Raw genomic sequence first — 22,334 nt, 5'->3', positions numbered from 1 at the left:
CACACTGGCTTTTGCAACGATGCTTCTGCAGCTGATCGACTCCTACTGGCAGTTCCGTGCCTACTACGGAAACCGCACGAAGTAACCATTAATAAATATACTTTAGAAGCAAAAAACTCTAGGGAGAACTTTGGTGACAAATACTGAGAACCACTCATTTAAAAAATGAGAATGAACACTTTGCCAAATTTTATCAAGCTCTGTACCTGGGATCCGTTTGCTTTTCTGTAGGTACGTTCTACTTCAATTGAAAAAAAAGAACAAGGGTTGTATTGTGACGAAAACAACAAAAAACTCACCACCTAGAATTAAAAGGGCAAAAAACCAAATTGTTTCTTGCACAAATGGAGACTAGAGAGGTTTATCAGTTCAACTGAAAATAACTGCTTTTAAAAAAAACCAAACACACACTTTAAATTCAAGTCCTGAGGCTTCAGCCTCTGCCTGGCGGTGCTGCTGACGCCTTCTGTATGCTCAGAAACTCCCATCACAGGATCCTGACCTGGATGAGCAAAGAGCACGCATGGTCCAAGGCCATCCGAGCCCCCGTCTCAATGCCTGGTCCTTGGAGCTGCAGGCTTGTCAATTTAACCCATCCCATCATTACAGCATCTCAAACTGTAAACGGGGAGCGTGTGCGCAGCCGAGGCCCAGAGTAACGGTACCTCAGGAGTTCCCAGTTCCAGACATCAGTCACCCAGTGGAAACACAGGCCCAGAGACGTGACTCCAAGGCCAAGATTGCTAGCTTCTGACCTTCGTAATAGCACCAGCCTAGACTTCACTTTTATGGGAAAGTCGGTTTTTATGCTGTTGCTATTTCTTTGCACCGGCGGCGACCCCAAATTCTCATTGCCAAGAAAGGGTTCCCGTGAAACAAATCCTTCACAGATTACATCCGGGCTTGACGACGTGGAGCTCAGGCTATAATTTTTACTACTCTTTGTTCAATTATTAATTCCCACTGTAAGTGGCTTTTCCTTGCTATTTAGGAAATCACGTGGATACGGTAACTCGCTCTTTCTGAAGAACAGAGAACAACGCAAGGAGTGGAGATCACCCCCTCCTAGATGAGCACAGGGAAGGGTAGGGAGACAGAGGGGCCCCGCTTCTTCCCAGGGCAAGTTCTGCCCCCGAGATCTCGAACGGTCCCCACAGCTCGGGCCTTTGCATGGAGATGCAGTCAGGGACAGCCCGGAGGAGGCTCCAGACCGCTGCAAGGCGCCCCCAACCCCTGCAAGAGACGGCCAGGCGGGATGCCACCCGGACGCGTTCTGCTCCCCGCCAACGCTGGCGGACTTGGCCGTGACCTTGACGCAGAAGCGCAGCCCATCCTCCCCGCACGCAGAGCCCCCACCAGAAACGAGGGCCACAGACTGGGAGGGGGCTGCCTAAAGCCGCTCGCTCCCGCTTCTCAAAGGCCAAACCGCGTTTTACAGAGTAGGTCAGCATCAATCAGGAAAGGCTGTCCAAGTTCATCTTAACAGGAAATTTCATTTCAGGGACTTCCCTCCCCAAGTAAGAACTACAGTTTCAAAAAAATAAAAGTATACCCTAGGGGCTTCCCTGGCGGTCCAGTGGTTAGGATTCCACGCCTCCACTGCAGGGGGCGCGTGCTCGATCTCTGGTCGGGGAACTAAGACCCCACAAGCGGTGCAGTGCAGCCAAAAATAAATAATAAGCAAAAGGAGAGAACACACACACGCGAAGTATAACCGAGACATAACTTCGGAATTATTCCATTTTGCAGTTTGCCAGAGCGAAGAACACAGTTTGGGTCCAAACAGCCTGATCAGACACTGCCCTGCAGTGACGTGCAACGTCAGAGGACACATGGGAAAGACGGTCCGTCCGCCTCTGGCGTGTGCGAGCGTCCACCCCCCCCCCCGCCACGTACGCACTCACGCACACGTGTGTGGGGATGAGTTAATACATCTGCACATAGATTTGTAACTACGGGGCTCCCTCACCGCAGTTTTATTTGGGCTCCTGGGATCCCAGCTCACCAGCAAGGACTCATACATGAACCTCGTCACGTGCTCAGCCATGCACGCAACACTTTCTTCACCAAGTTAAATTCTAAATGGGTAGACGGGCGGCTGGTCAGAATGCCGAGAAGGAAAGACGTACCACCCCCCACCGTAAGAACAACAGGGAGCCCTACGAGGCAATGAACGACTTCACCACCACCAAAGCCAGAGAGGACTGAAACTCTCCACCACGGAAGGGAATCCTGCGTCTGAAACTTCCTGCGCCGCACAGGGGGCCCGCGGGGAGCGTCCGTCCCCACGTCCCGAGCACTGGTCCCCTCACTGGCTTAACGAAGGGCACAGAGCACCACATGCAGACAACCTTCGCAACGCCCCACAGGTTGACTGACTGTATCAGAAAGCCCAGACTTCACCCAGAACTTTGGTAGGAACGAGCTTTCCAGCACTGGGCCGGGAGCGCCTCTACATCTTCACTGAAAACCATCAGATTCCGCTGACTTCAACAGGACTGTTATAAAATGACGGAGAAGTTGTCACACGTCTTGTCCGCATAAAGGAAGAAGTTGCAAAGCGTCCCTTCTCTAGAAGGATGTGATTCTCTAATAAAAGGGACGTTAGTCAACTAGAAACCACAGGAAATTTCTCTACAGCAAGGAGCCGGGGACACTGACCGAGAAACAAGTCACGACGACCTCACGCAAACGTGACCATAGAAAGCAAATTAGGTAATTACTTTATTACATCTTAGTGCTTTCTTAAAATAAATATAATAATATAATATACAACATACAGTGAGAAATAAAGCACACGTGTGAACGGCATAGTAACAGGAAAGTTCACTCAGGACTGTTTAATACTCAGCACTGGAGAAACCGCACAGCTTCGTTACCTATTTACAGACAGAGCCGCTGGCTACCGATATATACAAACCCGACCGGGAGCGGGCAAGGCCCTGCCGCTTCTGCACCACGTTCCCTCCATCCTCATGGACACAGTCCGCTCACCTCTTCGTCTAAAATTACCAGTATACTTTGTCTTAACTGTTTCTCTCCACTGATCTTCAGTTTCTTTCTGCAGTTTGAGATAGATTCAAGTAACACTCCCAAGAAAATATGTGCAAAACTAACATGGGACTCCAGAATCTTCCGGCAGTCGGGTCAGCTGGTCAGTTGCACAGGTGTCGGCAGACTTCCGGTGCCGTGCGGAGGCCGGGCAGGAACGTCTGGTCCGGAGAAGCCCTAGTGACTGTCAGGGCCGCCGCGGAGAGAACCCGGAGCATTCCGCTGACTTGGAGCTCCGAGACGGCCGCAGATAACCCCTTTAATTGTCTTTAAGCAGGCGACACAACGAGATGCTCTATCTAACCCGAGAACCGCACGCTTCCCGCTCCTCCAGAAGCAAGAATCAGGACGGGTGAGTGACGACGTGATAGAAACACTAAAAGAACCGTCCGCGTAAGTGCATCGCCTTTTAAGAGAAACATGCTCAGAGTGAAAAAGATTCTACTTTACCAAAATCTGTCTTTATTAAAGTGAACAAATCGGGAGCACACCATCCCAAACGTAATGAACGCGGGCTGTAATCGGCTCAGCTTTTCCTATTTTCAACTAGGCAGGCACCAGCGAGAGTACCATTCACCATCCTCGTGATCGCGTGTCGGCGAGAACCCCTCCGTACTTGTAAACGTTATTTTAGCAGAAGACAGACTTTGCAGATTTCAGTGCTTTTAGTGAACTGGTATTTTCAGTAAACCTTTTCTGAGCAGCAAGGAACAAGAATTTTTTTCAGAAATCTTAGAATTGGATATAAACGTTGGCAGTAGACACAATCAATAAATATACAGTTTCTCAAATGAAAACGACTTCCCCAACACGAGCTCCTTCCCTACAGACATTCAAAAACCCCGACCCAAGATCGAGTCTCGGTCCTATCATCTCGCGAGATTACAGCTGGCCAGCAAGACGGCTGTCAGGTCATGTGCAAAAGGGGGTGAGGTGAGAGGCAAGAAAGCAAAGGAAATCACTTTTAATTTACACCGAAGGAGAACTTCAAGTAAAAGGAATCCGCTGCCCGGAGCTCCTGGGCACGCGCCCCTCGTCTGGGAGCCTCCGCGTAGCAGTGACCACAGCAGCCGCGAGCTGCTGGAAACGGAGCTGAGTCCTCACTCCAGCTCCACCTGCCGTCCTGCGTGCTGGGACCTAAGGGAGGGTTTTCTCGTGTTGTCTAGAAGTCTCTCTGAAAAAGGTCTGTGATTCTGCACACTTCGTACCCAAAAGGATGAAAATAATAAATATCGACCTGGCCGGCGCGTCCTCGGACTCCTGCCGCACCAGGGTCATTTACGAGTCTGCGTCTTCTTTGGCACCGAGGGCCGCTTGGGCTGCCACAAGTGGTTATGAATGGTGAGCGCGTCCACGCTGACGGACATGGTTTTGGCCGGGATCAGGTTAAACTGTTTTCGGTCTGAGCTGTATTTATACAGTTTGTCGATCATCTTCTTGGTGATGCTCTTTGGCCCCGTGCCAGTTAGTTTGTAGATTTCTTCAGTGTCAGGATAGTAGCAATAAAGTGCCCTGAACTGGCAGCCAGCATCACGAAACAGTATGATGTAGTGATTCGCGTCACACTTCTCCAGCTCCTGTGTGGAGGGAGTGAAGGAGAAGAGACAGGGAACGTGAGTCCCTCCCGCAGTCACACCGCAGCATCCACCGTCCTGACCAGGAGGCCCGCGGCCAGCTAACCGCCCACCCCGGGGCAAGCTTTCTAGGACACAAAGCTATGGGCTATCCGTTCAGTGGAGCACCAACTACCACTGAGAGATTTTACTTCAGTCCAGGTATCCAAGGAAAAAAATGCTTTTAACATTAAGTGAAAAATCACATGAAAAGACGCTGGACCTCATTAGCCATCAGGGAAATGCCAATCGAAACCACAGTGGGGGGCTTCCCTGGCGGTGCAGTGGTTAAGAATCCGCCTGCCAATGCAGGGGACACGGGTTTCAGCCCTGGTCCGGGAAGATCCCACATGCCTTGGAGCGACCAAGCCCGTGCGCCACAACTACTGAGCCTGCGCTCTAGAGCCCGCGAGCCACAACTGCTGAAGCCCACGCGCCTAGAGTCCGTGCTCCGCAACAAAGAGAAGCCACCGCAATGAGAAGCCTGCGCACCACAACGAAGAGTAGCCCCCGCTCGCCGCAACTAGAGAAAGCCCGCGTGCAGCAACGAAGACCCAATGCAGCCAAAAATAAGTAAATAAAATAAATTTAAAAAAAAGACAAAGTTCCATTTAAAAAAAAAAACAAACCACAATGGGGGGTACTTCCCTGGTGGCGCAGTGGCTAAGACTCTGCACTCCCAATGCAAGGGGCCTGGGTTTGATCCCTGGTCAGGGAGAGAACTAGATCCCACATGCATGCAGCACCTAAGAGTCCACATGCCGCAACTAAGACCCAGCACAACTAAACACATAAATATTTAAAAAAAAAAAAAAAGCCACAAGGGGGTAGCACCTCGTGCCCACTAAGCTAGAGTCAGCGCAGGTGCTGGTGCGGAGAAGCAAGCGCTCATCTTCCGCGGGTGGAGGGGAGGCGACACCGCCTCTGTGTCGGCCAGTCAGGCGGCCAGTGGTTCAAAACGTCACACAGAGTTACCACGCGACCCAGCAACTCTTCTCTCAGTTAGACACCCGAGAGAAGTTGAAACACGCACGCACGTAAAACCTGCGCACAAACGCTTCCAGCCGCGTTACTCGTAACGGCCCAAAGTAGAAACAATCCAAACGTCCATCAGCAGGTGAAAGGATAAACAAAACGGTCCAGACGCACAACGGGAAGCTGTTCAGTCACAAAAAGGAACAAAGCGCCACCACACTCGCTACAACTCGGAGGAAGCTCGGTAATATCGTGCCGAGCGGAAGAAGCCGCCCCGAGAGGCCACCTCAGGCGTGAGTCCCTTCACGGGACGTGTCCAGAAGAGGCGAACACACAGAGCGGACCGCAGACCTGTGGGGCCGGGCGCCGGGGGCGAGCGCGGGGAGCGGCCTCGGTACAGGACCCTTCTGCGGGGGGCAGCTTCTGGGATTAACTGGTGACGGCCGCCGCCTGGGGACAGACTGAGCAGCCCTGAACTAGCACTGAAGGGGGGACCTCGCGCTGCGTGAGCGATCTCTCGATAACGCTGCCGCAAAAGAACCTGAGGCAGGCACGACCGTCAGTGCTTGTTACAGCGTCTGCCGTACCGTGTGCTCAACTCGAAGAAATCACTAACACAAAAACATTTTAAAACAGATTCTCCTCGTGCTTGAAAATGTCTAGTTTCGTTTTCTACCCCTGCAGCTCTCTGAGCATGGGCCAGGGTTCCTGACACCCTCTCCGGGTCTCTGCTTACTACGTTATCTGCCTCTTCACCCGCCCCTCAGGGTACAATGCCATTGTCCAGCGGCCACGGGACACGTGGTCTGTAACAGACAGACTCGGAAGCGGGTCACACCCAGCTGTCTTCTACGTAGCCAGGAGCTAAAAAGATTCGTATGATGTAAAACAATGCCACTCTTCTCACTGTTTTTGTTTTAGAAAACTAATTTTTCACAAATAGATACTATTCTTTTCAGAATCTAACAGGCTTGTTGTTTTTTAAAATAAACAAATATATTTATAAAATTAAGAAGAAAAAGCAAAATTTAAAGCTGCAAGTATAATACTGATTTCAACGACATAAAAACCGTTCAAACGTGAACAGAACTAGAGACGCAAAGACACATCCAGGCCCCCGGGCCCCACCCTCCGCAGGCTCACCACGGCCCCGCCTCCACCCTCTCGCACCGCACCCGTCCCTGCCGCACCGCACCCGTCCCTGCCGGCAGCCGCTCAGGAGGCCGTGGCTCACGGCCGTCCTCTGCCCACAGCTGCATTCACCCCCTCACCCAAGGCAAAGCCAGGTCCCCTTCGGCCCACAGAGGCCCGACTGGAGCTGCCTCGTGACCTCTGACCCCCAGCTCCCCGCTCCAGCCCCAACCAGGGGATCAGTCCCACCTGGAGCCCGTGCGCCTCCCTAGATCTGCGGGGCACCCTCCCCGCTCCAGGCCTCTGCTCAAATGACACCTTCGAGTAAGACCCACTGACCGACCAGCCTACTGACCACTGCAGCCACCCTCGGGCCCGCGTCCTGCTCCCCTTTCACTCTTTCCAGACCGCGGCCAGAATCAGCACCACCCACTTTTGTAAACAGGTTTTTGGGGACCGAGCCGCCCTCTGGTCAGTCTGTGGCTGTCCTCACGCTGTGACAGCACAGACGGGCAGACCCGCCGGCCTCCAGAGTTTCTCGTGCGACTGCTCTGTCGCGGGGCCGCCTCGTGCCTGGGACTGTCAGCTCCACAGCCAGGCCTTCGCGTCTGTCTGCTCCTGGACCAGCCCAGAGGCTGGAGCAGCTCGGTGACACGTGAGTGGAGAGGAGCCCCGCGCCCCACACGCTGCCCCTAGCCGGGGCGTCAGTCAGGTCACGGCACGCAGTCCTGACCTGGACCCTCCTTCCACATCTTCTACCTGCTGAGGCCACCACCACTCACCGTTAGTGACCGAGGGCTGCCGCCCCCGGGGAGCGAACAAGTCAACCCAACAGGACAGAAACGACCAGCATTTTGCCCCGAACTCCCACTTCTCCAGCTCAGAGCTGGGGTCCCTCCTGTCTCCACCCAACACCACCTCCGACCGCCCCCCCCCACCCCCCGCAGACACCCTGCCCTCAACACCTCAAACTAACTCAAGAAATCTCACCCACTGCCACTGCCCCGCCCCAGAGGGCCTGTCCTGGACCCCCAGCCCTGACCCCAGTGCAGCCCCCTCCGTCTCGCTGGTCTGAATCCCGCTCTTCCGCGGGGCCGTCCCAACCGCGAGGGCCTGGGACACGAGTGTCCTGCGTGTCCTCACACACGAGTCACACACGTGCAGGGCAGCAGCCTCACGTGTCAACAATCGGGATGCTCTCCTCTAGAAAGAGCCCTCATTTATAAACACCCTTATCCTACATAAAAAACGGGGGGTGAAATTCGATACTTGCCTCTAATATCGAATTCTTGTGCGGTTCGTTCACCTTTCCGGCCAGACAGCAATGGGATATGGCGTTGTGAATAATCGGCTTGTTGGATTTGCTGCTAGGCTCCTTAAACAGCTTGGGACCTACGAAAAGCAGGCCAAGATTTGCAAAATTAATATTCACAGCACACACACACACACACACACACACACACACACACGCAAGAAAGGCGGCAATTCTGTAGAACCAAGCAGCGGGCAGGCTGAATTAGGGATGCTCGTAATTTTTTGAAAATGGGAAGAGCCACTTCGAATCTGTGACAGAATTCTAAGTTACAGATTTTAAATAAACTAAGGAAAAGACTACAGTAAGTAATAATTTATTCCCTTTCCAATTTTGGTTTCTTTGATTAAAAACAAAAAGAAACCAAGAAAGAGTAAATTTTAAAAGCCTATGGTTCCAAAGTGCCCAGGACGCCACAGTGAGCCGTGGGCTGTGCAGACATAAGGGCGCGTCACCCACTGCGCCCGGGCCCCGCCCCCCACCAGGCCCCGCCCGTGTGCCCGCGCCCCACGGAGAGCGAGGCCGTCACCTGTGTACTCGGCCACCGACGCAAGGGAGGACGCGGCGGACGCCGTCTCCCAGTCTCTGTCGGTGCTCCGGCTGGGGTTGCGGCTCAGGATGGGCAAGGCTTCCAGGGACTCGACTCTGCCGGGGAAGAGGACGGGGGCGGGGCTGGGAGGGCGGCGGGCACGCCTCCTCTCGCCCGCAACTGGCACCGGCTGGAGGGATCCTGCCCCGAAACGGGCCAGGCTGCACCATCGGCACACGAAGGGCCATCGGCCGCGGCAGGAGGCTGGCGGCAACAGTGGGGAGCGCAGCCGGTGCGCTCCCTGGAGAACACGATGACAGACTCGGGGCAAGACACCAAGACCCCGCCCACCTCGGGCACCAGAATGACCTCATCAGGGAAGGTTCGCCCTCACGCTCAGCCCTGCTGGCGTGGGAACCAGAGGACCCGGTTTGGGCCATCTGCACCGCTGCCAGACAAGGGACGGGACCCCGGGAAGGAAGGACGGGCAGAGAGGGCCGAGTCCCAAACCCCGGCAGGTCTCAAACGACTCTCCAATCCCTGGCAGGCCTGAGCCGCGTCCCTGCAGGGCCGTCTCCGCTGAGCGGGACATAGGCGCTCATGCACGAGGCAGGTGCGGGCGCCGTCCGAATCCAACCCCGGTACCCGACCGCCTGGACAGAATTCCAACCAGAATCCAGAATCCCCGGGAGGTGTCCTCCACAAAGCCCCGGCGACAAGAAGCCACCAGACGTGAGGAGAGGATGAAGGACAGGAGGGGACCCTGCCTACCAGGAGGCCAAGCCCACCCGTGCAGGTGGCCGCTGAGGCCCGTGGGCAGACGTTCAGTGCCAGCGACAGGGTCCCCAGGCCTCCGCCCAAATTACTCCTTAATCACAAAGGGAAATTCTCCAGCACCCGTGGGAAAACAGCACCTTAACCCAAGTCAAAGTGACACACACAACAGGCTGCGCTGAGAAAGACACGTCCTCCTCTCTGGGGTGTTCCCGCCAAACGTGCACAGCCTGGACCTAACCCTGGGAAACCCACTGGGGGAGGGGCAACAAAATAACCGGCCCGTACTCAGCAGAAGCGTCAAGGCCCGGGAGGACAAAGGAGGGCGAAGGCCTGTTCTGGACAGAAGGGACACAGTGACTCAGGGCGACCGTGGTCCCGCACGGGCCTGGGCTCTCAAGGACACTCTACCAATCGGCCACGGCGGGCGTGGACTGGGGACCTAATGGCAGTGCTGGTTTGATGACTGTGGTGACACAAGCCCACGTCCTTGTTCAGAGAACGTGCGCTCCAAAGCGTTTAAGGATAGAGAGGATGCCACCAACTTACTCGTAAACGACAAAAACGAAAACGCGCGCAGGGCCGGGAGGACCAGGGGACAGAGGACAAAAACGTCGAAACGTTTCGCTCATCGGTGAACCTCGGTGACGGGCAGCTGGGTCCTGTGACATTACTGTCACGGCTCTGGGCGCCTGAAGCTGCACCAACATCACAGCACAGAGCCACTGCCCACATGGCGGCCCGCCGCACGGCCCCCGGCCCCTTACCGCTGGGAAGGCGTGCCCCCCGAATGCACGCTCTCGGGCTCTGTGGTCGCTGCGGAGGCCAAGGACAGGCTGGAGCCCGACTGGGCCCGGCTCAGGTCATCCGCTGCCAGAGACAAGACAAGACAAGCTTTCATGACACGCGTGTTTGGCCCGCCAGCCACTGACCTGTGCAGCAGGAGAAAGAGCTGGGGGCCCGATGCCAGCGGGACGCGGGGCCCCAGGCTGGGACCCTCCCCGCGCGCACGGCTCCCACCACCTGAGGACCCAGCGCTCAGTCCCAACCTTCCCTTCTGTGAAACGGGAGAGCCCCCTGCAGCCCAGCCTCGCGGCTTCGGGAGAACTACAGTGGCTCAGGGCCGTGAAGGGGGAGGGCCCCGCGCCGCGCGCTCACGTGGGGGGGTGCTCTTGGGTCCCGAATCGCTGCCGGGCTCCTCCCGGTGCACGGACTTGGGCCGCGGCTTCCTGGGCCTGGACTTGGGTTTCCCCAGGCCCTGCTCCTCCAGAATCTGCTGCTGCTTCCGCCGCAGGTACTCCTGCTTGATGAGCTCCCGCCGCGCCTTCTCCTCCTCCTTGCGGATCCGATCTTCCTCCGCTTTACGCCTGCGGGAAGGAGCGGCCAGGACGCCCTGGTCACGCCAGCGCCGCGCCGCGGGAGGGGACAACAGACACGGCCACGCCGACCGCGTGCGGCGCCCGCCGGGCACCCGGGCCACCTACCGTGCCTCGTCTCTCCTGAGCTCGACCTCCACCTCCAGCTGCTGCCTCCGCATGCGGGCCTCCTCGGCTTTGCGCTGCTGCTTCAGAAGGAAGGCCGCCCGCTTCCTGGCGAGCTCGTCATCCGCCTTCTGTTCGTCCTGCAGGGCAGACGCCACCTACAGCGGGGCCGGGCACGACCCCCGAGGGTCCCCAGCACTGCCGCCCCCGGCCCTCCACCACCCCAGGAACATGAAACGCTTCCTACTCCTCGTAACTGATGGGTGAGCGAGCGTCTCTCTACAGACACGCTAAAATACAAACGGGAGGCAAACCGCGCCCTTGGAGAAGCATTTAGTCTGCTGGCACTGAACTCCGTTCGCCTTAAAAACTGCACTTGTATCTCCACAACAGGAGCCAAAACCCAGACGGGTCATCTGTCTGTTCCCAATTTAAGAGCACAAACGTCAGGCAAAGGCCGTGCGTGTCTCCTGAGAAGACGGCCCTCACAGCTCCGTGGTGTGTCAGCCACCTCCTAAGCGCCAGGACAAAAGGAGACGCTATCAAGACAGAAGGGGACCTCACAACTCACTGCTGTCTCCTGAAGGAAACGCTACAAGAAAGGCACTGAGAGAAACAAAAACGTGTCCGAAAGTTTCTACGCCCGCCGGGACTCTAACGGGGCGAAGCAAACCTTGGCCCAAAGGCCAAGTGCAGCCCATGACCTGTTCTGCAGACTGCGAACTAAGAATGCTTTTTCACTCTTAAACGGTTGGAAAACCATCAAAAGAAAAACATTTCGTGACACACGAGAACAAGTCAGAACTCCCATTTCAGGGCCCAAGGTCAAGGTCTGCTGGCGCACGGCCAGGCTCCCGCAAGCAGGCGCTCCCAGCGGCTTAGGGCGAGTTGGGTCCTTGCGGAGCCCACGCGGCCATGAAGCCGCATGCGTCTCTCCTCAGCCTCCACAGAAGAGGTTAGGTTCTCTGTGACGCCCTCACGACTAGGCCAGGGTGACGTGCCCGCCCGCCCGCCACGTGACACAGGTGCCACCAGCGCTTTACCTTGAAGAAGAAGCCGACCCCCGGCTTCTGGTCGCCCTCGCTGGCGAGGTCCGCGGAGCTGTGGCGGCCTTCCGTCCCCCCGTCATCGTCGGGGGCCTTCAGGTCGGAGAGGTCCACCTCGATGAGGCTAGCCTTGCTCCTCGGGGGCCCGTCCAGGGCCGCGCCCCCCTTTCCTGGCCCGCTGAGGGCGGCGAGCCCCGCCCCCCTCACGCCGTCTTCCAGAGCCTCCCTGAAGCCCATCTGTTCTGAGGTGACGCTGGCATCCCTGGGGGAGGCCGAGACAAATGTCCGCTGGTTGTTCTCATCGTGGAGCCTGTACCCGGCGAAGCAGCACTCCTCGTGGGGGTCACTCCCAGGGTCGGCGACCCCGTCCCAGCCCGGGTCAGAGGGCGTCCGGGGGGAGAAGGACCGTAAGCGAGGGGCGGCCTCGACGCCAGGTGTGAGGGCCTTGCTTCGGGAGGAACCCTGCGCTCGCTCCTTCGGCACCTTCAGCTCGGCCGGTCTTCCCGAACGGGAATTCCGGCCCGGACCGAGCCGAGGGGCCTTGCGGTGGCCGGCCAGTGCCGTCGGCGAGAGCGGCTCGCCGAAGTGTATGGCCCCCTTGACCTTGGGTTCCTGGGAGCTGTTCCTGGGGCCCGGCGCGGGCAGCGTGGGGGACGCGAGCAGCAGCTGCTCCTGCTGCTGGGAGACCCTGAGGATGGCCTGCTGCAGCGTGCTGATGGTCTCGTTCAGCTTCTCAATGGACAGGTCGCACTCGCCCAGGTCCACGCCCACGTCCACGCCCTCGACGGCCTCCAGGAGCACCGCTGACAGCGCCTTGCTCCGCTCCAGCTCGGGGAGGGCGGCGGGGTCCTTGCGCGGATGCTGCTGGACCAGAGCCAGGCCCTCTCCGTCCGGGTCGGGGGGCCCCAGGAGGTCTCCCCTGCCCTCCTCCTTGCCAAGCAGGCCTCCTACCCGGGACACGCCATCGAGGTCGTCCCCGTTGTGCTGAGAGTGCCCTCCCGCCGAGGCCCCCGCTTTCAGTGGCCGCGGGGCGGCGTCGGCCCGGCCCCTCCGGACCACGTGCAGAAAGGCCGCCTCGCCCAGCTTCAGGCGCTGCCGCGCCGACAGCGCCTCCACCCTCTGCTTCTGCGCCTCGATGGCCCGGCGCCTCTCCTCCAGCTGCATGCGCAGCCGGACCAGCTCGGAGGCCAGCAGCTTGGCCTGGTCCCCGCCCTGCCAGCTCGGGCTCTGCTCGCCCCTCTGCTTCCACGTGGTCAGCGGGGCCGGGCAGCTCTCCGAGGCGTCGGGCGTGGTCTTCTGGGAGCTGCTCGTGCTCGACTTGGTCTCGCAGCTGTTGAGCCTGTGAAGCTTCTTCTCGGCAAAGCTGGTCATCTTCACGCTCCCGCCGGCCACGGAGCCGCTGCTGAGCTGGCTCAGACACGGGCTGGAGCGGCCGCTGGCGTCGTCCTTGCCCTCGTGCTCCTTCACTTTCAGGTCCTCCTGCAGCTTCGCCGATTCCTCCTCCCCAGCGTACCCGGCCCCCAGCACGGGGCAGTCCTCGCCGGCGAAGGCCTGCTCGGCCCCCTCCAGGTCTGTGATGTCTGAGTCGGAGTCCTGCCTCAGGATGGCCCAGGCCTCCGGGCCAAGGGCGCAGGGGCTCTGCGCACAGCTCGCGGACAGCCTGCCCTCCACGTCCTCGTCGGCTCTGCCCAGGTGAAGGAAGAAGCCGTCGGCTGGCAGTCCCCAAGACGGCAGGCTGGAAACGCCGCCGGCCGGAGGCCCGCCACGGGCGTCCCCCGCTGCCTGCGGCCCCGCCTCAGTGGGCGCGGGGCCGAAGCCCATGGGAAGCTCTGAACAGGAGATGGGGGTGAAAGTCCTATTCAAGTCTCGACTGACGTGACTGCCAGGCGCCTTCTTCCGCCCAGGAGGCTGGTGGCCCTCGCCGGACCTCCTGGACGTGAAGCCCCTCGGCCGCCCCTCTCCGCACTCATCCTCCTTGGTGACCGCCTGCTTCTCCTTGGCTGGCCTGAGCACGGCCGGCATCAGTGGCTCCAGGAAGAAACTGTCGGGCTGACTTTCTAAGGCTTCCGCCAGCCTCTGGGGAGACCTGGCACCTGCCATCAGGCCGGGCTCGGCACCCTGGTGAGCCGCATCCGTCCTAACGATGGCCAGGAGCTCCTCACCCTCGTCCTCAATACTGACATTGTTCAGGAGGCTTCTTCCATCGGTCCTGAGGGCTGCGGGCTGGGGCTGGTTCTGCGGGGTCAGATGAATGACACTGGATGCCAAGCTGTCCTTGCTGATGGAGCGGGCCAGGCTGACGCTGTCGCCAGAGCCTGGGTCCACGTCGCAGCTCGCAGCGTGATGGAGAGCAAAGGGCGCTGGCTGAGACGCAGGCCTGCAACGTGGGGAAAGAAGCCATTGCACACGCCACGTCCCCACGAGAGGCTACGCAAGCTCGTGAGTGACGAGAACGCGAGTTAGGAAGAGAGAATCCAAATCTTACACACGGGAGACTTAAACAAACCCTCTCCCGGGCAAAAGAAAACCAGAGAGCCTTTCAGTCCAGCAACTCTCAGACACTCTGGCCCAGCTCCCCTTAAAGATGCTGGGGGCCCCAAAGAGGTTTTATTTATTCATCAATATTTGTCACTTCAGAAATTCAAGCTGAGATCCTTTTAAAATGATTAAAAATTCCCGTGAGAAATCTATCACATGAGCAGTGGCCATATTTTCTAAAACAGACCAGTGCAGAGTGTGAACAGTGGGATCGTTCACATTCCTGCAGATCTGACATCTGGCTGCATGCTCGTGTCTGATCTGATTCAACCTGCTGTGGTCCCACACCTGGCGAGGCCCTGAGAATGGGAAAAGTAGTGACATCCCAGCGTTGTTACGGATATAATTCTGACCTCCAAGGGACTCCGTGGGCCCCAGGGGCCCTTGCACCACGTCTGGGGCACTGCTCTGTCAGACTAACGAACATGTCAAGTAGAAAGGTATTTGAAACGCGGGTGGGTCACCTGTTTTTTTTTTCTGTCCACGCTACTGATGCCCCTCGGGGCTGACCGTCGACTCGGGTTAAGGAATTAGATCGGTGTCGCTGGTCTGCAGTTGGAGGAAACAGTTTATGTTCAGCATTAAGTAACTGATTTTATATCATTTGAAATTCTGTCACTATAATAACCATTTCTCAAGGAAATGCACCATAACTCAGTACACCAAAACTGCTAAGGAAAGCAAGCAACCACAATACAAACATTTTTCGTAGTTTCGATAACAGGCAGTGTGTAATTCAACCGTGATCACGGTCATGAAAATAATCAGAGTTAATTACACGTCGATATCAATTAAATGACGTCAACGCCCATTGAGATAATGAGCAGATGTCAACGTATAAGCTCTTGCCGCAAAAGACAACAGTAATTTTCTGTGTGCTCCGTGTGATTCCTTATGTCTCAGTAACATTTTCACTGTAACGACTATGAATTCTAAGGTACGTCAATAAAGATCAAAACAAGGTCTGCCACAGTTTTCTCAACTAACATTACTACGCCATGGTGAGTCTATTTATTTTGAGAGCCATGATATTAAGGAACTCCAGCGAGAGGGATGGGAAACAGCCGGCAAAGGGGAGACGGCGCTCCTTACCAGCGGGGTCCTCTCCCTGCACTGTCTTTTGCTGTTTCTGTCTCAGTGGCAACAATGGATGCGATGGGCTAAAGGCAGAGGCCCCTTTCCCCCTAAACAGAGAAAGGATGGGAGAGAAAAATCACTACCTCACCAATCTTCAAGTTCAAAAACAAAGGCGTAAGAAGCTATGGAGACCATCATGAATTCACACCAACCTGTAAGAAGTTCACAGATTCCTTGGGAAAATTAATTATTATAAAAATGAACCAAAAATGTGCCAAGAACTTCAAATTTGGGATAAACATCCAAACTGCAGCTAGGGGACGTACTGACCTCTGGTTACGGCCTGTAATACAACAGGTTTCAAGTTTTCACAGTAAGTTCAAGTTCGCATTAAGGCTACCCTGCTCGCCTCCGGGGGAGCAGGGGCCACAGGAGGCCCTCTCACTACCTACTCCGCACAGGCCTGCCATCACCCCTGAGAAAAGGTAATCCCCACGGGAACTGCAAACCAGCAGGAAGAGGGAGGCCGGGTGGCGGCTCTGTCCCGAGAGCAGACAGACTTACAAGAGCTCAGGCTCTTCGAGGTGCAGGTGGTGCAGCTGCGTGGGGGGCTGCGGGTCGGCTGGGCTCGCCGCCGCGGGGCTGCCCAGGAAGCTGCGCTTGGTGGCGTTGGAGATGGGAACAGGAGGCCGAGTGCTTCGCGGGTGCGATACTGATTTAGCTGCAGAAACAATTTTATAGAAATAGTTACTGACACTTACAACACTAGCAAGAAGACTCTAAAATAAACCCGTTTTTATAAGCACCAAAGACCCAACTTTTTTTTACCTGAAACCAAAACTTCTCCAAAAAACTAAAATGGTTTCAAGGTCAACAAGTAAGTATTCTGTAATGAATACGACAGATATTATACCAAAATGAGTACTAAGGTCAAAAGACCAACACAGAGTAGAAGAGCGAGCACCGGGACTGGAGGCTGCGTCTGGACGACTAACAAGCGGCCTCGTCGCCGGGGCCCGGGGGGTGCAGCCACCAGGACGCCTTGCCGGCCAAACCCTCAAGGCGGCAGCTGCCTCAGCTGCAGAAAGACCTGGTCTTCTGAGCCCAGCCTGTGACTGAGCACCTCAGTGGTCACTTCAGCTCAGGCCCCCGTGGGGTCAGGTGAGGAGATCAGGTCCGGCCCGAAGCTCCCGTCTGAACAGGGACCCCGTCTCTGAGGCTGCTCCCCAGAAGGCTGGCCCAAGACAGTGCCAGGGACAGTCCCGGCAACAGGAACCAGACTCCAGAGCCAGACCGCTCACTGCCCAGGGGCCTTACGTGAGGGGAGCCGCCGAGGTACTCAGGGGCAGGGGAGCACGCCTTGGCCACTGCCCCGAGCCCTGGCCGTCTGGGCGTCTGCTCTGCCGACGTGGCGGGGGTGTATCTGTGTGTCGCTTCTGTTTTAATCCCCGATAAGGCTGAGCATCCTTTCATGACGTTATTAGGCACCCGGAGTCCTGCTTTCACGAAGCACCTGTTCGAGTCTTTTGCTCTTTTTATTGGTTTGTCTTTTTCTTCTTTCGATATGTTCTGGACACTGTGTATCTGCTGTAGGTATACGACAAGGATCTTCTACCCCTGGTAGCTACTTGATTTCCTTTTTTTTTTTTTTACTCTTTTCATCATCTTTTAATGAAAAAAAGGTCTACATTTTAATGTGGCCAATTATCAGTCTTTGCCTCTGTGGCTAAGATTTTTATATTCTTTGTAAGAAATCCCAAGGACATGAAAACATTCTCGCGTATCATCTTCTTAAAGTTTTGGAGATTCTCAAGGCTGGCAGATCGTTTTACTCTGTGGTAAAACAGATCTTTTTCTGCCTTGTTTTAGGGGCAAAAAAGTCAAAGCTGTGGAGGGTGAGGATTGGCATCACGGACTAGAGCACTTCCTGCCCGAGGTCCGTCAGAACCACCCGGAACCTTCTCTCCAACGCCTCCTGCTCGCCCTTGGACCCTGACGCCACAGGGCCAGGACGGACCCCCAGCTCACAGTCTGCAGGAGCTCTGTGCGTGACCACCACGGCGCACCAGACAGCGGCCCAGACGGTGACACGCTCTGTCCTCCCAAAAGAAACCACTTAAACACCACTGTCGTACAAAAACCAGGAACCAGTTAAGCGCACCTGCTGAGTGCTGCGCCTCGACTCCCTTAGAGGAAACAGCCGTCACTTACGGAAAGTTTGTCACTCACCATCTTTCAGTTCCTGAACATCCCTGGGCTGAACAAAGTCTGGTTTGACATTCTCAAACCACCAGAAGAGCTCGGCAATGAAAACCATAACGTTTGGCTAAAAGGAAAACGAGAAATCAAGGACACGGTGAGGAGCTTATTCACACAGGGCTTTAAAAATATGTTTTTAATAAGTCATTATTACCTTCAACACTAAGGGAGCGTACAGCATGTCTTCTAGAGTGAGATAAAAGCACTTGTTCAGATACTCATTTGAGAATTCTCTCAGAAGCCGAATATTATACAGGCTGTCCGCCATCGACGTCACCTCTTTCAAGCATATATCTAACAGATAAAAAGAAAACTGCAATTTGTTAGAAAGACATTCTGCTTCATGAGTGTGTGTGCGCACACACGTGTGCGTGTGTACACGTGCATACAATTTTCAACTGAAAAACAATTTAAATAAAGGTAGAGGTGATATTTAAAAAGGTAATAACATTAACAGATTTAAACACCACAACAAGTATCATAAATAATGTTAAACATAGAAAGAAAACACTCAAGAAAAAGACAGGAGGAATCTCCAGGACCTGAATTTAATTGTTAGCATCTAAAAAGTACACAATAATTACCCGAACTTTTAAGACTGGGCTTCCAATAGCAATGGTAACAATCACCTTTCAGTTTATAAAGGACCTGGCGGCATAAGGCCACTTAACATTTAACCAAGCTCCTTTCGAGGGAGGTTATCTCCGTGGTTGGGGGAGGGGAGCATAAAACAGGAAGTGTCAGGCTTATCCACAGGGAAGCACGGGAACACTGCTAATCACAAAACTCAGGAGCTGTGCAGAGCACAAGTCCTCCTCTGCTGCCTGTCTGCACCTGTAGCAGGACAGCTGCCCATTTTACGCTGCTCTGCAGGATGCCAGCCCCTCACCCAGAGAATTCCAGCGCAGACACCCACGCTGGGCGCTGAGCGGGCTCCGTGGGGGGAGGTGGGCCCGCCCTCAGCCAGGAACCACTGGAACACCTAGATACCACTCCAGACTGAACTGGAGGCAGCTATCCTGATGACTCAGCTCTGCCTGTAAATAAATAAACAGGACTGAGAAACACCACTTATTTTAAAATAACTTTACTCCTAAGAAGAAACCATTTTCAGCGATTCAGAAATCTCACGCGCACACGGGGTTCACAGCACCCGGGGTCTGCGCATGAACCCTGTCCCGTGCGGCGGCGCCCCAGCACTGCGAATTCTCAAGAGGAAAAGCTTCTCTAAGCTGAGTAACTGTGCACGTTTATACTGCTAAGAAATGCTTCTTTTTTAAAACTCAGATTATGAGACATGACAAATGTAAAGAACAGGCTCCCGTGTCCTCTCACCCCAGATGGGACGGACGTTAACGCCACACCTTCTCCGATCCAGGTCTTACTTTCTTTCAGTGACAGAGCATCACAGGAGGTGAAGCCCGCCTCCCCCCAAGGCAACCCCTCTCCTCAAGCCCCGGGACCTGGCTCGTGTGTGTGTCTTTACCACGTATGGTCTCTGCCCATAAATCATATCAACAGTGCGCTGCCGACCTGGCTGTCTTCAATTTACATTCATGACAACAAACCGCCTACCACGTTGCAGCCTGTTATCTTCCCCAAACTCGGAACTACGTTTCCAAATAGTTCTCCGCTGCTGTGGGCAGATTTCAGTCACTCACTTTAACAGCGATTTAGGATTCCACAATTTTCACTAGTACGTAAAATGCCAGAAAAGCCAAACTTGCATGCCGTCTGCGCTGGCGACCCTCCCAGAAGGGGCTGCAAGCTGTGCTGCCCACACCTGACCATCGCCTGGCCACGTCCCACCCCGCCGTACCCCCGGGCCTTTCAGCCGGGCCACCCCGCTGGGCCCGCTCTGCCTTCCTGCAGTGGTGCACCCCCTGCTGCTGCGGGCTCGCCCTGACCTCCTCCTCTGGGAGAAACCTGTTCTTGTTTTGCCTCTGGGCTGTTCATCCTTTTCCCGCTGATTTGTGGGAGTTCTTTTTGTATTATGGTTACAAAACAACTGACTGTGTGACGATCCTTTGTCCGTTTACATTTGCTGCAAACACTTTTTCATGGGTACGGCTTTTACCACTGAGTTTTGTCTGTGATGTTCCTCTGTCACCACAGTGAATCTTAATATGGTTAAACACAGGAATCTTTTCTATTACTTGGCTATTTTGTAAGTTAAGTAATCCATCCCAACACCAATGTCATAAAAATATTTTCCTCTATTTTCTTTTCAAAGTTTTAAAATTCTGCTTTTCCGGTTTGTGTCTTTCATCCAAGGAAGAGTGTTTGGCTCATGTGGGGTGGAGTCGCACTGCATCTCCCCCCACAGATGGCGCTTTGCCCCACATTCTGTGCTGGCCAGTCCCCCTTGCCCAGCCGTGGGCCACACCAGGCACTGGGGTCCCACAGAGAGTCACTGTTCGGACCTCTCTGCATGGCTCCCCTGCACTTAGCGGATGTAAAGTTAAACAAAACTTGGTCTTTGCAGAGCAAGTACCCCATGTTCCTCTTCTTCAAAATCACAACTTGTCTGAAATCTGGGACAAAGTAAGAGAACAATGAATGTCATGGATCATAACCCGTTGAGTAAAGTAAGAATCCACGAGGCCATCTTGATACAAATCACCGCGCGGATAAATAACGACAGAGGAAAGGAGAGCAGCCCTCTGCACAGGAGTGCTGACCCACCAGAGAACAAGCAGCAGAGCTAGAAACTCCCGACAGATGCCAATGCTGGGGTGAAAGCGCGACGAGAGACCAAAGCCACCCCCCGATCACTAGTCGGTCATAAAGCAAAGAGCGGTGATCTCAGAGGAGGAAGCCAGCGCACGCCACCTGAACCCAGGGACCATCCCTGCGGCATCATTCCTGCTGGAAACCCAGGCCCTGAAGGCCACCAGGAGGGAACGCCGGGCAAAGCCAAACAGGGGACAGGCAGCCAACTAAGCGACCTGCATGCCTGGAAAACGTCAAGGGCAAGAAGGGCTGAGAAAGGCTGGGACTCAGCTCCAGGTACAGGGAAGCAGAGATGGGACCCTCAACAGGGTGGTGATGCTGGGCCAGAGCCTGGGTTGGACAGAAGAAAACAACACCAGGGGCGTCCCTGGCGGCACAGTGGTTAGGACTCCACGCTCCCCATGCAGGGGCCCAGGTTCAATCCCTGGTCAGGGAACTAGATCCCACACGCATGCCGCAACTAAGAATTCACAGGCCACAACTAAGGAGCCCGCCTGCCGCAACTAAGAGCCGGCACAACCAAATAAAAATAAATAAATAAATGATAATAAATAAATATAAAAAACAAAGAAAGAAAGAAGACCACAGCAAGCCCCACACCAAGTCTTCACACGGACCCAAACCTGCGACCTGAGACATGTGAAGGCCGCCACCCTGGGACAAGATCCACGGCGTGGACCCCATCAAGCCCACGGGTTCTGCTTCAGTGTTCAGAGACCTGGCCCAGACCTGGCCCAGACCCGCGCAGTCTGGGAAACACTTATAAAGAGCTGTCTGCAGACACGACGCTTTTGTTCATCCTGGTCACGGAGGTTTACCTAGATGGGCCAGCGAGGTGCTCTCCAGCTCACTGCTGCCCTCACCGCCCAGCACATCAGGCCAGTTCTCACACAGGCTGGGAGCACCTCACCGGCACCGTTGCATCCTGGCTCAATCCAACTGCGAGAGGCCTTGTCTCTGGCTCTGGGGCTCCTACGTTCAGGAGAAAGGCAGTGCCACAGACCGCGCATCCCTCCCCGCTGTCGGTGCACAGAGGGCTCCTTGGGTGCAGACATTTCTCTAAAATCAACGCGCTGCTGCCCAAGGCCAGCGAAGGGCCCGTCAACTGGAAGGATCTGTGACCGTGACCCCGGGAGAGGTCCACTGAGCAGTTTTCTAGAAGTTGCTATCCAAGTATCCGTCAGTGACAAAATCAAATTGAAAACATAATTTCCCTGGGAATTCTTTTTTTTTTAATACTTATTCTATCTATTTATTTATTTATTTGGTTGTGCTGGGTCTTAGTTGCAGCAGGTGAGCTCCTTAGTTGTGGCACGTGTGTTCCTTAGTTGCGGCTCGCCAGCTCTTTAGTTGTGGCATACGAACCCTTAGTTGAGCTATGCGTGTGGGATCTAGTTCCCTGACCAGGGATCGAACCCGGGCCCCCTGCACTGGCAGCGTGGAGTCTTAACCACTGCGCCACCAGGGCAGTCCCCTCCCTGGTAATTCTTAAGCACCCTGCACAAGGGAACACAGTGTCCACGGAGCAGCCATGAGTCAGGCTGCCAGGAGCGGCCAGAAGTGGCAAAGCTCCCCTGAGACCTCGGCCTGGAGGACGCCGCCCATGGCTCCACGTTCCTGGCAGGGAGATGAGGTCAAACACGCTGGACTCTCCTCTTCTTCGTTACTACTTTTATGGGTAAAGCAGGGAGACCAGCACTCTTTGGGCAGGGCCAGCTGCTACTAGTTTTCACCTGGTAGGTTAAACTGCAGGTTTGAAGGTGTCGGGTGTCTTCATTTGGAAAAGGCCCCCTTCGCCCAGCCTGCATTCCCATC

At 55.4% G+C, this 22,334-nt stretch overlaps 1 protein-coding gene and 1 pseudogene across 3 annotated transcripts in view; one reads left to right on the top strand and one right to left on the bottom strand.

Annotated features, from left to right (window-relative positions):
- Positions 1–2,711: 2,711 nt before the first annotated feature.
- The window catches only part of CAMSAP1 (calmodulin regulated spectrin associated protein 1), a 57,308-nt gene continuing 37,685 nt past the window's right edge, over positions 2,712–22,334 (bottom strand). For all 3 annotated transcript variants that reach the window (XM_060013792.1, XM_060013794.1, XM_060013795.1), the window contains 12 exons: positions 17,941–18,080; positions 17,757–17,853; positions 16,092–16,248; positions 15,543–15,634; positions 14,915–14,999; positions 11,910–14,289; positions 10,870–11,006; positions 10,544–10,752; positions 10,153–10,255; positions 8,612–8,727; positions 8,044–8,162; positions 2,712–4,628 (listed from right to left, as the gene is read on the bottom strand). In XM_060013792.1, the coding sequence (XP_059869775.1) occupies positions 4,326–4,628; positions 8,044–8,162; positions 8,612–8,727; positions 10,153–10,255; positions 10,544–10,752; positions 10,870–11,006; positions 11,910–14,289; positions 14,915–14,999; positions 15,543–15,634; positions 16,092–16,248; positions 17,757–17,853; positions 17,941–18,080 (3,938 nt within the window). In that variant the 3' untranslated portion in view covers positions 2,712–4,325. The remainder of the gene's footprint in view (positions 4,629–8,043; positions 8,163–8,611; positions 8,728–10,152; positions 10,256–10,543; positions 10,753–10,869; positions 11,007–11,909; positions 14,290–14,914; positions 15,000–15,542; positions 15,635–16,091; positions 16,249–17,756; positions 17,854–17,940; positions 18,081–22,334) is intronic.
- On the top strand, positions 21,120–21,640 carry LOC132426465 (uracil-DNA glycosylase pseudogene; annotated as a pseudogene).

The sequence above is a fragment of the Delphinus delphis genome, chromosome 6 (assembly GCF_949987515.2).
Source record: "Delphinus delphis chromosome 6, mDelDel1.2, whole genome shotgun sequence".
NCBI classification, from domain to species: domain Eukaryota; kingdom Metazoa; phylum Chordata; class Mammalia; order Artiodactyla; family Delphinidae; genus Delphinus; species Delphinus delphis.
Note: the sequence above shows the minus strand (reverse complement) of the source record. Positions and strands in the feature narration are given on the sequence as shown.